General features: G+C 43.8%; 1 protein-coding gene across 1 annotated transcript in view; it reads right to left on the bottom strand.

The window, feature by feature from the left end:
- Positions 1-345: 345 nt before the first annotated feature.
- Positions 346-12,442, bottom strand: part of LOC144806093 (uncharacterized) — a 62,689-nt gene continuing 50,592 nt past the window's right edge. Inside the window, exon 3 of the mRNA XM_078672529.1 lies at positions 346-3,055. Within this exon, the coding sequence (XP_078528655.1) occupies positions 405-2,342 (1,938 nt within the window). The 5' untranslated portion in view covers positions 2,343-3,055 and the 3' untranslated portion in view covers positions 346-404. The remainder of the gene's footprint in view (positions 3,056-12,442) is intronic.

Genomic DNA, 12,442 nt, shown 5'->3' with positions numbered 1-12,442 from the left:
GGCCTTTGCATCCTTGACTTTCACGAGCACAATCCCTGTGCTGTCCCTGTGAGCAGGAGTCTCTGCATCTTCATCTGATCGGCCTCTGACCTTTTATACACACAAGAGGCATGCCCACTCGCATGGAAGCCCGTCCGTTTGGCCATGAGTAGCCACATTGTGTTCGCACGGGTTTCTGCACGTTCGCGAGCGTTTTGTACAATAAAACCCTCGCGAACTTGCAGAAACCCGTGCGAACACGCAAAAAAAAAATACGCTGGGATCCGCGGATTTTGCGTATTGTCGCAATCCGCAAATACGCAAATACGCAGATCCGCGGATTGCCAATACGCAAAATCCGCCCATGCTTAGTCTATTCGCTGATGTTGTTGGAGGTTTGATAATTGACTAAAGCACTTTGCACATTAACTGCACTTGAATGGTTTTTCCCCTGTGTGTATTCGCTGATGTTGTTGGAGGTTTGATAATTGACTAAAGCACTTTGCACATTCACTGCAATGATATGGCTTTTCCCCCGTGTGTGTACGCTGATGTATCTGTAGGGTTGATAACTGACCAAAGCACTTTGCACATTCATTGCACTTGAATGGTTTTTCCCCTGTGTGTATTCGTTGATGTTTTTGGAGGTTTGATAAGTGACTAAAGCACTTTGCACATTCACTGCACTTGAATGGTTTTTTCCCTGTGTGTGTTCCCAGATGATACCTTAATGTTGAAGAGTCGCGAAAACTACTGTCACATTCACTACAATAATAAGGTTTTTCCCCCGTGTGTGTTCGCTGATGACGTTTTCGGCCTGATATATGACTAAAGCTCTTCCCACATTCATTGCACTTGAATGGTTTTTCCCCTGTGTGTGTTCGCTGATGATACCTTAATGTTGAAGAGTCGCGAAAACTACGGTCACATTCACTACAATGATAGGGTTTTTCCCCCGTGTGTGTTCGCTGATGACGTTTTCGGTCTGATATCTGACTAAAGCTCTTCCCACATTCATTGCACTTGAATGGTTTTTCCCCTGTGTGTGTTCGATGATGATACCTTAATGCTGAAGAGTCGCGAAAACTACTGTCACATTCACTACAATAATAAGGTTTTTCCCCCGTGTGTGTTCGCTGATGACGTTTTCGGTCTGATATCTGACTAAAGCTCTTCCCACATTCATTGCACTTGAATGGTTTTTCCCCTGTGTGTGTTCGCTGATGATACCTTAATGCTGAAGAGTCGCGAAAACTACGGTCACATTCACTACAATGATAGGGTTTTTCCCCCGTGTGTGTTTGCTGATGACGTTTTAAGTCTGATAACCGACTGAAGCTTTGTGCACACTCACTGCACTTGAATGGTTTTTCTACTGTGTGTGTTCGCAGATGATACCTTAATGCTGAAGAGCTGCAAAAACTATTGTCACATTCACTGCACTTGAATGGTTTTTCCCCCGTGTGTGTTCGCTGATGACGTTTTCGGTCTGATATCTGACTAAAGCTCTTCCCACATTCATTGCACTTGAATGGTTTTTCCCCTGTGTGTGTTCGCTGATGACACCTTAATGCTGAAGAGTCGCGAAAACTACGGTCACATTCACTACAATGATAGGTTTTTTCCCCCGTGTGTGTTTGCTGATGATGTTTTAAGTCTGATAACCGACTGAAGCTCTTTGCACACTCACTGCACTTGAATGGTTTTTCTACTGTGTGTGTTCGCAGATGATACCTCAATGCTGAAGAGCTGCAAAAACTATTGTCACATTCACTGCACTTGAATGGTTTTTCCCCTGTGTGTGTTCGCTGATGGCTTTGAAGGTGTGATAACTGACTAAAGCACTTTGCACATACACTGCACTTGAATGGTTTTTCCCCTGTGTGTATTCGCTGATGTTTTTGGAGTTTTGATAACTTACTAAAGCACTTTGCACCTTCACTGCACTTGAATGGTTTTTCCCCTGTGTCTATTCGCTGATGTTGTTGGAGGTTTGATAATTGACTAAAGCACTTTGCACATTCACTGCACTTGAATGGTTTTTTCCCTGTGTGTATTCGCTGATGTTGTTGGAGGTTTGATAATTGACTAAAGCACTTTGCACATTCACTGCAATGATATGGCTTTTCCCCCGTGTGTGTACGCTGATGTATCTGTAGGGTTGATAACTGACCAAAGCTCTTTACACATTCACTGCACTTGAATGTTTTTTCTCCTGTGTAGGTTTGCTGATGAAGCTTGCGTAGTGATGACAAACTAAAGCTCTTGCTGTATGTGTAGGATTCTTCTTTCTTGGTTAGTGTCTGTGGGTCGGGTATATATTTGTCTACATCACAGGACTGCATTTCCTGATGGGCCGACATGGCTGATAAAGCACTTGTGTTTTTCTCACACACTTTATATGTGTGCAATAATTTGCACGTTTGATTTCTGTTTTAACAATAAAATGCGATAGCCACCAAATATTTGCCACACTCCTAATAGAAGCTGTCTTTGTAGGCGATTGTGCCTTTAGATTGGATTATGGCAATGCACTCTTGCGGGTAAAGATGTATCTTCCTTCTGGCCGGTGCAAATCGGGACAGTCTGTCGTATTGTAGATATAAGAACTCCTCTTTCCTTTACCCGTCAGTTGTCTGGCTCCACTCTGTTGTGCTCTTCTCTGGTTACTGTGGTTTGGCCAGAAAGAGTTTACAATTCACCTAGAGCACGGAATGATGGCTTGTCATCATTTTATAAAACAGAGCACTGTGGTAATCACATCATACCGATCCCATGATCAAAGCTGGTGTTGGACACTTGTTCATACAGGAGGCAGTTTGTTATTGTTGTTGCCTTAATTTTACTAAGGTCATTTCTTCGTCTTGTAGCGTGGAGGTGCACAGCTCAGACTCTTACAATCACTGAACTGCCCTTGATGCTTGATTCGGGATCTGTCAGTATGTGTGCAGGTTCCTCTGTCGCCGACTGCGCTGATGTTTTCCTGAATACTGTAGCTCAATATTTCTGCTATTATTGAAGATTTACAGCATTCACTTCATTATTGATGGTCATTTCATACATTCAAGGCTTGTTTCTGTTGGATGTAAAGATATTTTAAATTACTAAATTGAAACATAATGGAATGAGAATACACAATGTTTAACTGGTTGTAACAGACATTTCAGGGGAGATTTACCAAATCTCCACACAATGCAGCGCAGCCCTCCCCCGCGAGGCTACGTTGCGTGGTGCGACAGGAAGGGAACAGGAGAGCACCATATTTTCAGAGATATGGCTCTCTCCTTTCCTTTCCCTTGCGCCGGCACTGATTACAGAGGGCCTGCGCCATGCACACACTTTAGCACCAGAGCACTAGGGTGTGTGTGTCTGTGAGTCCAGCATGGGTTTTGTAAAGGAAGGACACCCTTACTGTACAAATTACTATGCCTCAACACGAGGGAAAGCTTTTACCCTTTTGCATACGTGTTGCACAGTGCAGCACACATGCAAAGTCAGAAAAGGAAGGAGAAAGGAAAGCATTTCTCCTTCCTTGCACCTAGTTTTGTGGTTGCACGGGAACGCCCATGCACCACCCTTGGCATGCCCCATGGCACAAAGTAATGCGAAACAAAGGTATGCGCAGTGTCACATTACTTTAACGTTATTTCCAGTCTTAAACAAGTTTAGCGCTGGAAAGTAAATTAGGAGAAAAGATTTTGCGCAATTTTGTGCCTCTTTTGTGACGCAAACACAGTGCAAAATCTTAGTAAATCTCCCCCTTCTTTATCGCTTTCGAAACTTAGCAAGGAATATTTCATCATACACAGATATTTAACTAAAAGTTCTGTTGATCAGGTGACATCTTATTAATGTCTGAAAAGGAGGTGATTTACCAGTGTTTACAGAGTAACTTTGCAAAGTAAAGGCACTCACGGAGCACCCAAGTGCTTGAGGTATAGCTTAAGATAGACGCTTATGGTCAAGATTTCATTTAAAGAACATTAGAGTTTAGAGAAAGAGATGGATCAGGCTGGGCTGTAAAATTTCCAGTAACTCTTTACGAAGTATACAACAAAAATAACTCCATTTACACACTTTTTCTCATTCTTTCCGATTCACTTAAGATCATCTCAAATATCAACTCCTGTCTTTACTCGCTGTTCATAAGTCACCTTTGACACTTTCAACAGCTCCCTTGGTTCAAGCATTTCTGGTTTCTTCTAACCTGGAAGATTGAATATTATTGTGAGTTGAGGGGAGTTTCCTATCACCATAACATCTCTCCATCTCCCTGAAACTAGTGCCGCTTACAGTGCACGGTTCTGGCCCAGAAAGATAACTTTAAAAAGCAAGTCTTTAGTTCTTCCTAAAGTAGATAAAGTTCTGTAAGATGCAGCTCCTTCCGGGGCTTTTGTGTAAAACAGAACGAGGGGTTCACTGTAAGCCCCACCCTTTACATTATAAGCGCTGATAAGGTAAACAAACGTTGATTCATATATTTTAATATTCAACTTGATCAGTCATTTAGTACTTAAAGAGAATCCATCACAACCAATAATTTACCTGACATATCCCCGCAGCAGATGTGTGCCTATTACTCTTTTCCCCCCTTTTCCAACATTACATGGCATCTGGCATGACGTTGTCCTTTTGGGGCCCAGGATGCCATTTGTGACCGGATGGGCATTTGGAAGAGCGGGAGGAGGTGTCAGTTATCCACAGGTGATGCAGCATTTCTACCTTTCCATATTTCTCATATTCAAGTTTATCTAATTTCATGTCCTTCGGCCCCCCTACTGCCCTCTGGCTGCACACTCACTCTGTGGGGTTCATCAGAAGTCAGATAACTGCCTCATACTCACAAGGCCATGGATCTCACTTCTTCTACAACACTTATTGCAGACAAAGGGCCTAGTTAGGAGTTTGTCCAACAGATTATTGCCTCAAAACTAGGGGTGGGTAAAGAATTCCGCTCTGCCGGCGGAGCTCGCAAAGTTTTGCCCACTCCTGGTCCAAAAAGCTCCATGTAGAACAGAGTTATTTTCTCAAGCGGTTCGCCAACGGTAAGGTGACGAGCGCTTGTGAGAAAATATAGCACGCTAGACCTCCTCCTGGTGAGATTTCTCATTGCGGGAGGTCAAGGCAGGTCGCGACCACTCGAGTGTTAAAATCTGCCATTCTTGTTGATGAAGCTGCCACTCGATTAGAATATCAATTAGAGCGGCAGAAAGCAGCAATGCCCTCTGGCACGACGCGTAGTGCTGTTCGTGCTGATTTTACAGTGGGGGTTAAACTCCTGGCACTAAAAATCAGTACGAGCAGTGCAACTTAAACTCTGCCACTAGCGGAAGTCTGCAGAGTGCGGCGGAGTTTCCCTGACACTTCATGGAGTTCCGCGGGGTAAACTCTGCAAACGAAGCCAAGGCATTATCAAAATGTGACAGATATCCTGCCTGCCTTATTATAATTGCCACAGGATGTAATGCATTTTTAATGGGGCAGGCAGGATACCTGTCAAATTTGTGATGAAATAAACCATCCGCTGAAATATAAATCAGGAATTTGGTGTACATTGCGTCCACTGTGGCTAGCTGGGCTTGAAGGATCTTGTGGTTTGTGGGTCTCACACTGCGTTGAGGTCACCGCCAGGCAGACCTTCCATCAGCTGCGTCCTGTGCAGATCTTCCTTCCAGGCAGGACCTCCGTCAGCTGTGCCTTGTGCAGTTCTTCCTTCCAGTCAGGACTTCTGTCAGCTGAGCCTTGTGCAGATCTTCATTCCAGGCAGAGGCTTCGGTCAGCTGTGCCTTGTCATGCAGATCTTCCTTCCAGGCAGGGGCTTCTGTCAGCTGTGCCTTGTGCAGATCTTTCTTCCAGGAAGGGGCTTCGGTCAGCTGGGCCTTGTGCAGATCTTCCTTTCAGGCAGGAATTCTGTCAGCCATGCCTCATGCAGATCTTCCTTCCAGGCTGTACTTCTGTCAGCGGTGCCCTGTGCAGATCTTCCTGCCAGGCAGGACTTCTGTCAGCTGAGTTTTGTGCAGATCTTCCTTCCAGGCAGGGTCTTCTGTCAGCTGCACCTTGTGTGGATCTGCTTTCCAGACAAGGGCTTCTTTCCTCAATGATCAGTTCAAAGGTCGGGAGAGGTAGTACTGGTCTAGGTCATCTTCTTTATTGCAGTTCAACTGGTCAAGCCACAGAGCTCGTGCTCTGAGAGGACGGAGAGTCTGGGTTTTCTGAGCTCCATGAAACATTAAGACAGTTCTACCGCAGCCAGCACACACTACAAGACTCCAAGAGTCAAGACTACAAGTGCTGCTCCAAGGTTTAATTCTACCACTGTATTTGAACATCCCCTGGCAAATGCCAACTAGAGACTAAACATCCAGCCTGCACCAGCAGAGGGCAGAAAGCTTTTCAAGCAACTCGAGGTAAATGGACTTTCACTATATGTCATAACTGAAGATGTTAATCCTTGGTAACATCAATCCCGTTTGGACAAGGTCCTCCATTTTGCTATAAGATTGCAACTCATCCTGCGCAGACACAAACCCTCAAGTCTGTATTGCATGAAGCTCGGTGGTTCTCCCCTAAAAGAAGGCCCTCCACAAATTGCTGACATTTTCTTACACCCTCTGAAAAACCGTGGCAACACAAAGACCAACTACACCCCATCAGAGATCACCCGTCCATCTGCCAGGATCAAGACTCAGATCTTTCACCCTTCTCTGTTACCGTCTTTGGAACGGCCTGTCTCTGGGATTCGTGGAAGCTCCACACTCAGTGAGCTCAGAGTTGCTTTGTAAAACCATCTCATGAGAGTGGAAGAAAAGAACATTAGTGACACGCACTGCACAGAAGTGTAAATAAATCTACTATTATCGTTCCATGTACCATTGTCCTACTGCTGATGTTTCGACATGGATGTTTTGCCGTCTATCACAGCAGCTTCTTCATTTAAAATCTTACTCACCACTGACCTATGTACTGTTTCTGACCCTACAACATCTCTGGCAGACATGCTGGGCTGACTGTTGCTACATTAATAGGAAGTAGATTGCTAATGCAGGGAGAGTGCAGTGTGTTTGCAGTCAGATGCACTTGATTGGGATAAAAGGTACCATGTTTGTTAGAAAAGCTGCAACTATTAGAATAATAACATACCAAAAGCAGCGCACATAATGCAATAACAGACCAGGTACTAGAAAAACGTGACGCAAACAATGTAATAACACAGGCCAGGAACAAGGAAAATCTGATGTAAACAATGCAATAACATAGGCCAAGCGTTGGGAAAATCTGATGTAAACAATGTAATAACACAGGTAAGGCACTAGGTGCATCTGATGCAAACAATGCAATAACACAGTCCAGGTACAAAGAAAATCCGATGTAAACAATGCAATAATACAGGCCAGGCACAAGGAAAATCTGATGTAAACAATGCAATCACACAGGACAGGCGTTGGGAGAATCTGATGCAAACAATGCAATAACACGGGCCAGACACTAGGAGAATCTGATGTAAACAATGCAATAACACAGGCCAGGCACTAGGAGAATCTCACACAAACCATGCAATAACACAGGCCAGGCACGAGGAGAATCTGATGCAAACAATGCATTAACACGGGTCAGGCACTATGTGAATGTGATTCAAACAATGCAATAACACAGGCCAGGCTTGAGGAGAATCTGATGAAAACAATGTAATAACACAGGTCAGACACTAGGTGAATCTGATGGAAACAATGCAATAACACTGGCCAGGCACAAGTAAAATCTGATGTAAACAATGCAATAACACAGGCCAGGCTCGAGGAGAATATGATGCAAACAATGCAATACCAAAGGCCAGGCACTAGGTGAATCTGATGCAAACAATGCAATAACACTGGCCAGGCACTAGGTAAATCTGACACAAACACTGCAATAACACAGTCCAGGCACAAGGAAAATCTGATGTAAACAATGCAATAACACAGCCCAGGCACAAGGAAAATCTGATGTAAACAATGCAATGCCAGGCCAGGTGTTGGGAAAATCTGATGTAAACAATGCAGTAACACAGGCCAGGCTGGAGGAGAATCTGATGCAAACACTGCAATAACACTGGACAGGCACTAGGTGAATCTGATGCAAACAATGCAATAACTCAGTCCAGGCACATGAAGAATCTGATGTAAACAATGCAATAACACAAGCCAGGCATGAGGAAAATCTGATGTAAACAATACAATAACACAGGCCAGGCGTTGGGAGAATCTGACGCAAACAATGCAATAACACGGGTCAGGCACGAGGAGAATCTAATGCAAACAATGCATTAACACAGGTCAGGCACTAGGAGATTCTGATGCAAACATGAATTAACACAGGCCAGGCACAAGGAGATTCTGATGCAAACAGGCAATAACACAGACCAGGCTAGAGAAGAATCTGATGCAAACAATGCAATAACACAGGTCAGGCACTAGGTGAATCTGATGCAAACACTGCAATAACACAGGCCATGCACAAGGAAAATCTGATGTAAACAATGCAATACCACCGGCCAGGCACAAGGAAAATCTGATGTAAACAATGCAATAACACAGGCCAGGCTTGAGGAGAATCTGATGCAAACAATGCAATAACACAGTCCAGGCACTAGGTGAATCTGACACAAACACTGCAATAACACAGTCCAGGCACAAGGAAAATCTGACGTAAACAATGCAATAACACAGGAAAATCTGATGTAAACAATGCAATAACACAGGCCAGGCGCGAGGAGAATCTGATGCAAACACTGCAATAACACAGGTCAGGAACTATGTGAATCTGATGCAAACAATGCAATAACCCTGGCCAGGCACTAGGTGAATCTGATGTACACAATGCAATAACACAGTCCAGGCACAAGGAAAATCTGATGTAAACAATGCAATAACACCTGACAGGCACAAGGAAAATCTGATGTAAACAATGCAATAACAGGCCAGGTGTTGGGAAAATCTGATGTAAACAATGCAATAACACAGGCCAGGCTTGAGGAGAATCTGATGCAGACATTGCAATAACACAGTCCAGGCACTAGGTGAATCTTACACAAACACTGAAATAACACAGTCCAGGCACAAGGAAAATCTGATGTAAACAATGCAATAACACAGGCCAGGCGTTGGGAAATTCTGATGTAAACAATGCAATAACACAGGCCAGGCTCGAGGAGAATCTGATGCAAACAATGCAATAACACAGGCCAGGCTAGAGGAGAATCTGATGCAATCAATGCAATAACACAGGCCAGGCACTAGGTGAATCTGATGCAAACAATGCAATAACACAGTCCAGGCACAAGGAAAATCTTTATGTAAACAATGCAATAACACAAGCCTGGCACAAGGAAAATCTGATGTAAACAATGCAATAACACAGGCCAGGCGTTGGGAGAATCAGACGCTAACAATGCAATAACACAGGCCAGGCACGAGGAGAATCTGATGTAAACAATGCAAAAACACAGGCCAGGCAGGAAGGAGAATCTGATGAAAACAATGCAAAAACACAGGCCATGCGTTGGGCGAATCTGACGCAAACAATGCTAATAACACAGGCCAGGCACGAGGAGAATCTGACGCAAACAATGCAATAACACAGGCCAGGCACAAGGAAAATTGCATGTAAACAATGCAATAACACTGGTCAGGCGTTGGGAGAATCTGACGAAAACAATGCAATAACACGGGCCAGACACTATGAGAATCTGATGTAAACAATGCATTAACACAGGCCAGGCACAAGGAGAATCTAATGTAAACAATGCAAAAACACAGGCCAGGCGTTGGGAGAATCTGACGCAAACAATGCTAATAACACAGGCCAGGCACGAGGAGAATCTGATGTAAACAATGCCATAACAGGCCAGGTGTTGGGAAAATCTGATGTAAACAATGCAATAACACAGGCCAAGCTTGAGGAGAATCTGATGCAAACAGTGCAATAGCACTGGACAGGCACTAGGTGAATCTGATGCAAACAATGCAACAACACAGTCCAGGCACATGGAGAATCTGATGTAAACAATGCAATAACACAGGCCAGGCATGAGGAAAATCTGATGCAAACAATACAATAACACAGGGCAGGCACGAGGAGAATCTGATTTAAACAATGCAATAACACAGGCCAGGCGTTGGGAGAATCTGACGCAAACAATGCTAATAACACAGGCCAGGCACGAGGAGCATCATACGCAAACAATGCAATAACACAGGCCAGGCACTAGGAGAATCTCACACAAACAATGCATTAACACAGGCCAGGCACTAGGAGATTCTGATGCAAACATGCATTAACACAGACCAGGCACTAGGAGATTCTGATGCAAACATGCAATAACACAGGCCAGGCTAGAGAAGAATCTGATGCAAACAATGCAATAACACAGGTCAGGCACTATGTGAATCTGATGCAAACAATGCAATAACACAGGCCAGGCACGAGGAGAATCTGATGCAAACAATGCAATAACACAGGCCAGGCACAGGAAAAATCTGATGTAAACAATGCAATAACACAGGCCAGGCACAAGGAAAATCTGATGTAAACAATGCAATAACACAGGCCAGGCGCAAGGAGAATCTGATGCAAACAATGCAATAACACAGGTCAGGCACTATGTGAATCTGATGCAAACAATGCAATAACACTGGCCAGGCACTAGGTGAATCTGACACAAACACTGCAATAACACAGTCCAGACACAAGGAAAATCTGATGTAAACAATGCAATAACACCGGCCAGGCACAAGGAAAATCTGATGTAAACAATGCAATAACAGGACAGGTGTTGGGAAAATCTGATGTAAACAATGCAATAACACAGGCCAGGCTTGAGGAGAATCTGATTCAAACAATGCAATAACACAGTCCAGGCACTAGGTGAATCTGACACAAACACTGCAATAACACAGTCCAGGCACAAGGAAAATCTGATGTAAACAATGCAATAACACAGGCCATGCCCAAGGAAAATCTGATGTAAACAATGCAATAACACAGGCCAGGCGTTGGGAAAATCTGATGTAAACAATGCAATAACACAGGCCAGGCTCGAGGAGAATCTGATGCAAACAATGCAATAACACAGGCCAGGCTCGAGGAGAATCTGATGCAAACAATGCAATAACACTGGCCAGGCACTAGGTGAATCTGATGCAAACAATGCAATAACACAGTCCAGGCACAAGGAAAATCTTTATGTAAACAATGCAATAACACAGGCCTGGCACAAGGAAAATCTGATGTAAACAATGCAATAACACAGGCCAGGCGTTGGGAGAATCTGACGCAAACAATGCAATAACACGGGCCAGACACTAGGAGAATCTGATGTAAACAATGCAATAACACTGGCCAGGCACAAGGAAAATCTGATGTAAACAATGCAATAACACAGGCCAGGCACAAGGAAAATCTGATGTAAACAACGCAATAACACTGGCCAGGCGTTGGGAGAATCTGACGCAAACAATGCAATAACACGGGCCAGACACTAGGAGAATCTGATGTAAACAATGCAATAACACAGGCCAGGCACTAGAAGAATCTCACACAAACAATGCAATAAGACAGGCCAGGCACTAAGAGAATCTGGGACAAACAATACAATAACACAGGCCAGGCACTAGGATTGATGCAAACAATGCAATAACACATTCCAGGCACTGGAAGAATCTGATGCAAACAATGCAATAACACGGGCCAGGCACAAGGAGAATCTGAGGGAAACAATGCAATAGCATGGACCAGGCACGATCAGAATCTGATGCAGACAATGCAATAACACAGGCCAAGCACTAAGAGAATCTAATGCAAACAATGCAATAACACATGCCAGGCACTAGAAGAATCTGATGCAGGTGAGCATGTAATAGCTGGTGGGATCTAGTGTGAAAGACAGGACTCTAACAGGATAAACTGATTCAACACAATTATGAGGTCAATGTATTATTTATTGCCTTAATGGTGTAAAAGTCACTCTGGAATTAAATCAATACTATTCGAATAATCAATGTTCGATTTATAATAGAGGCATTGCTGTGCTGCAATAAAAGAAAGCAGCAGCAACAATAGCTATTCTCACAACGTACGTGTACTTATTTCAATATTTTACAAGAAGGGGATAAAGCGACAACTGATAGACAACATTATAAAGCTTACCAACTTGCCTTATAAAGGTTACTGGTACTTTTATAACAACACAAAGGTTGAGGAAAAGCCGAAGTATCAAGGTAGACAGTGTATCCACAATGGCGGACAATAACCCCTTACTAATAGTGACCACATACCCACCGTCTCCAGGTAGGAGCGCCTAATTACAAAAGACCTGCTAATACGGTGAACGACTACAGTGCATTAAACTGTGACTATGACATTGGCCTATCAAAACATTTGAATTCTGCGTTTGTTCTTCTCGTTAGGTCTTGATCCTGGAAGATAT

Source organism: Lissotriton helveticus (assembly GCF_964261635.1).
Source record: "Lissotriton helveticus chromosome 1_1 unlocalized genomic scaffold, aLisHel1.1 SUPER_1_unloc_45, whole genome shotgun sequence".
NCBI lineage: Eukaryota > Metazoa > Chordata > Amphibia > Caudata > Salamandridae > Lissotriton > Lissotriton helveticus.
Note: the sequence above shows the minus strand (reverse complement) of the source record. Positions and strands in the feature narration are given on the sequence as shown.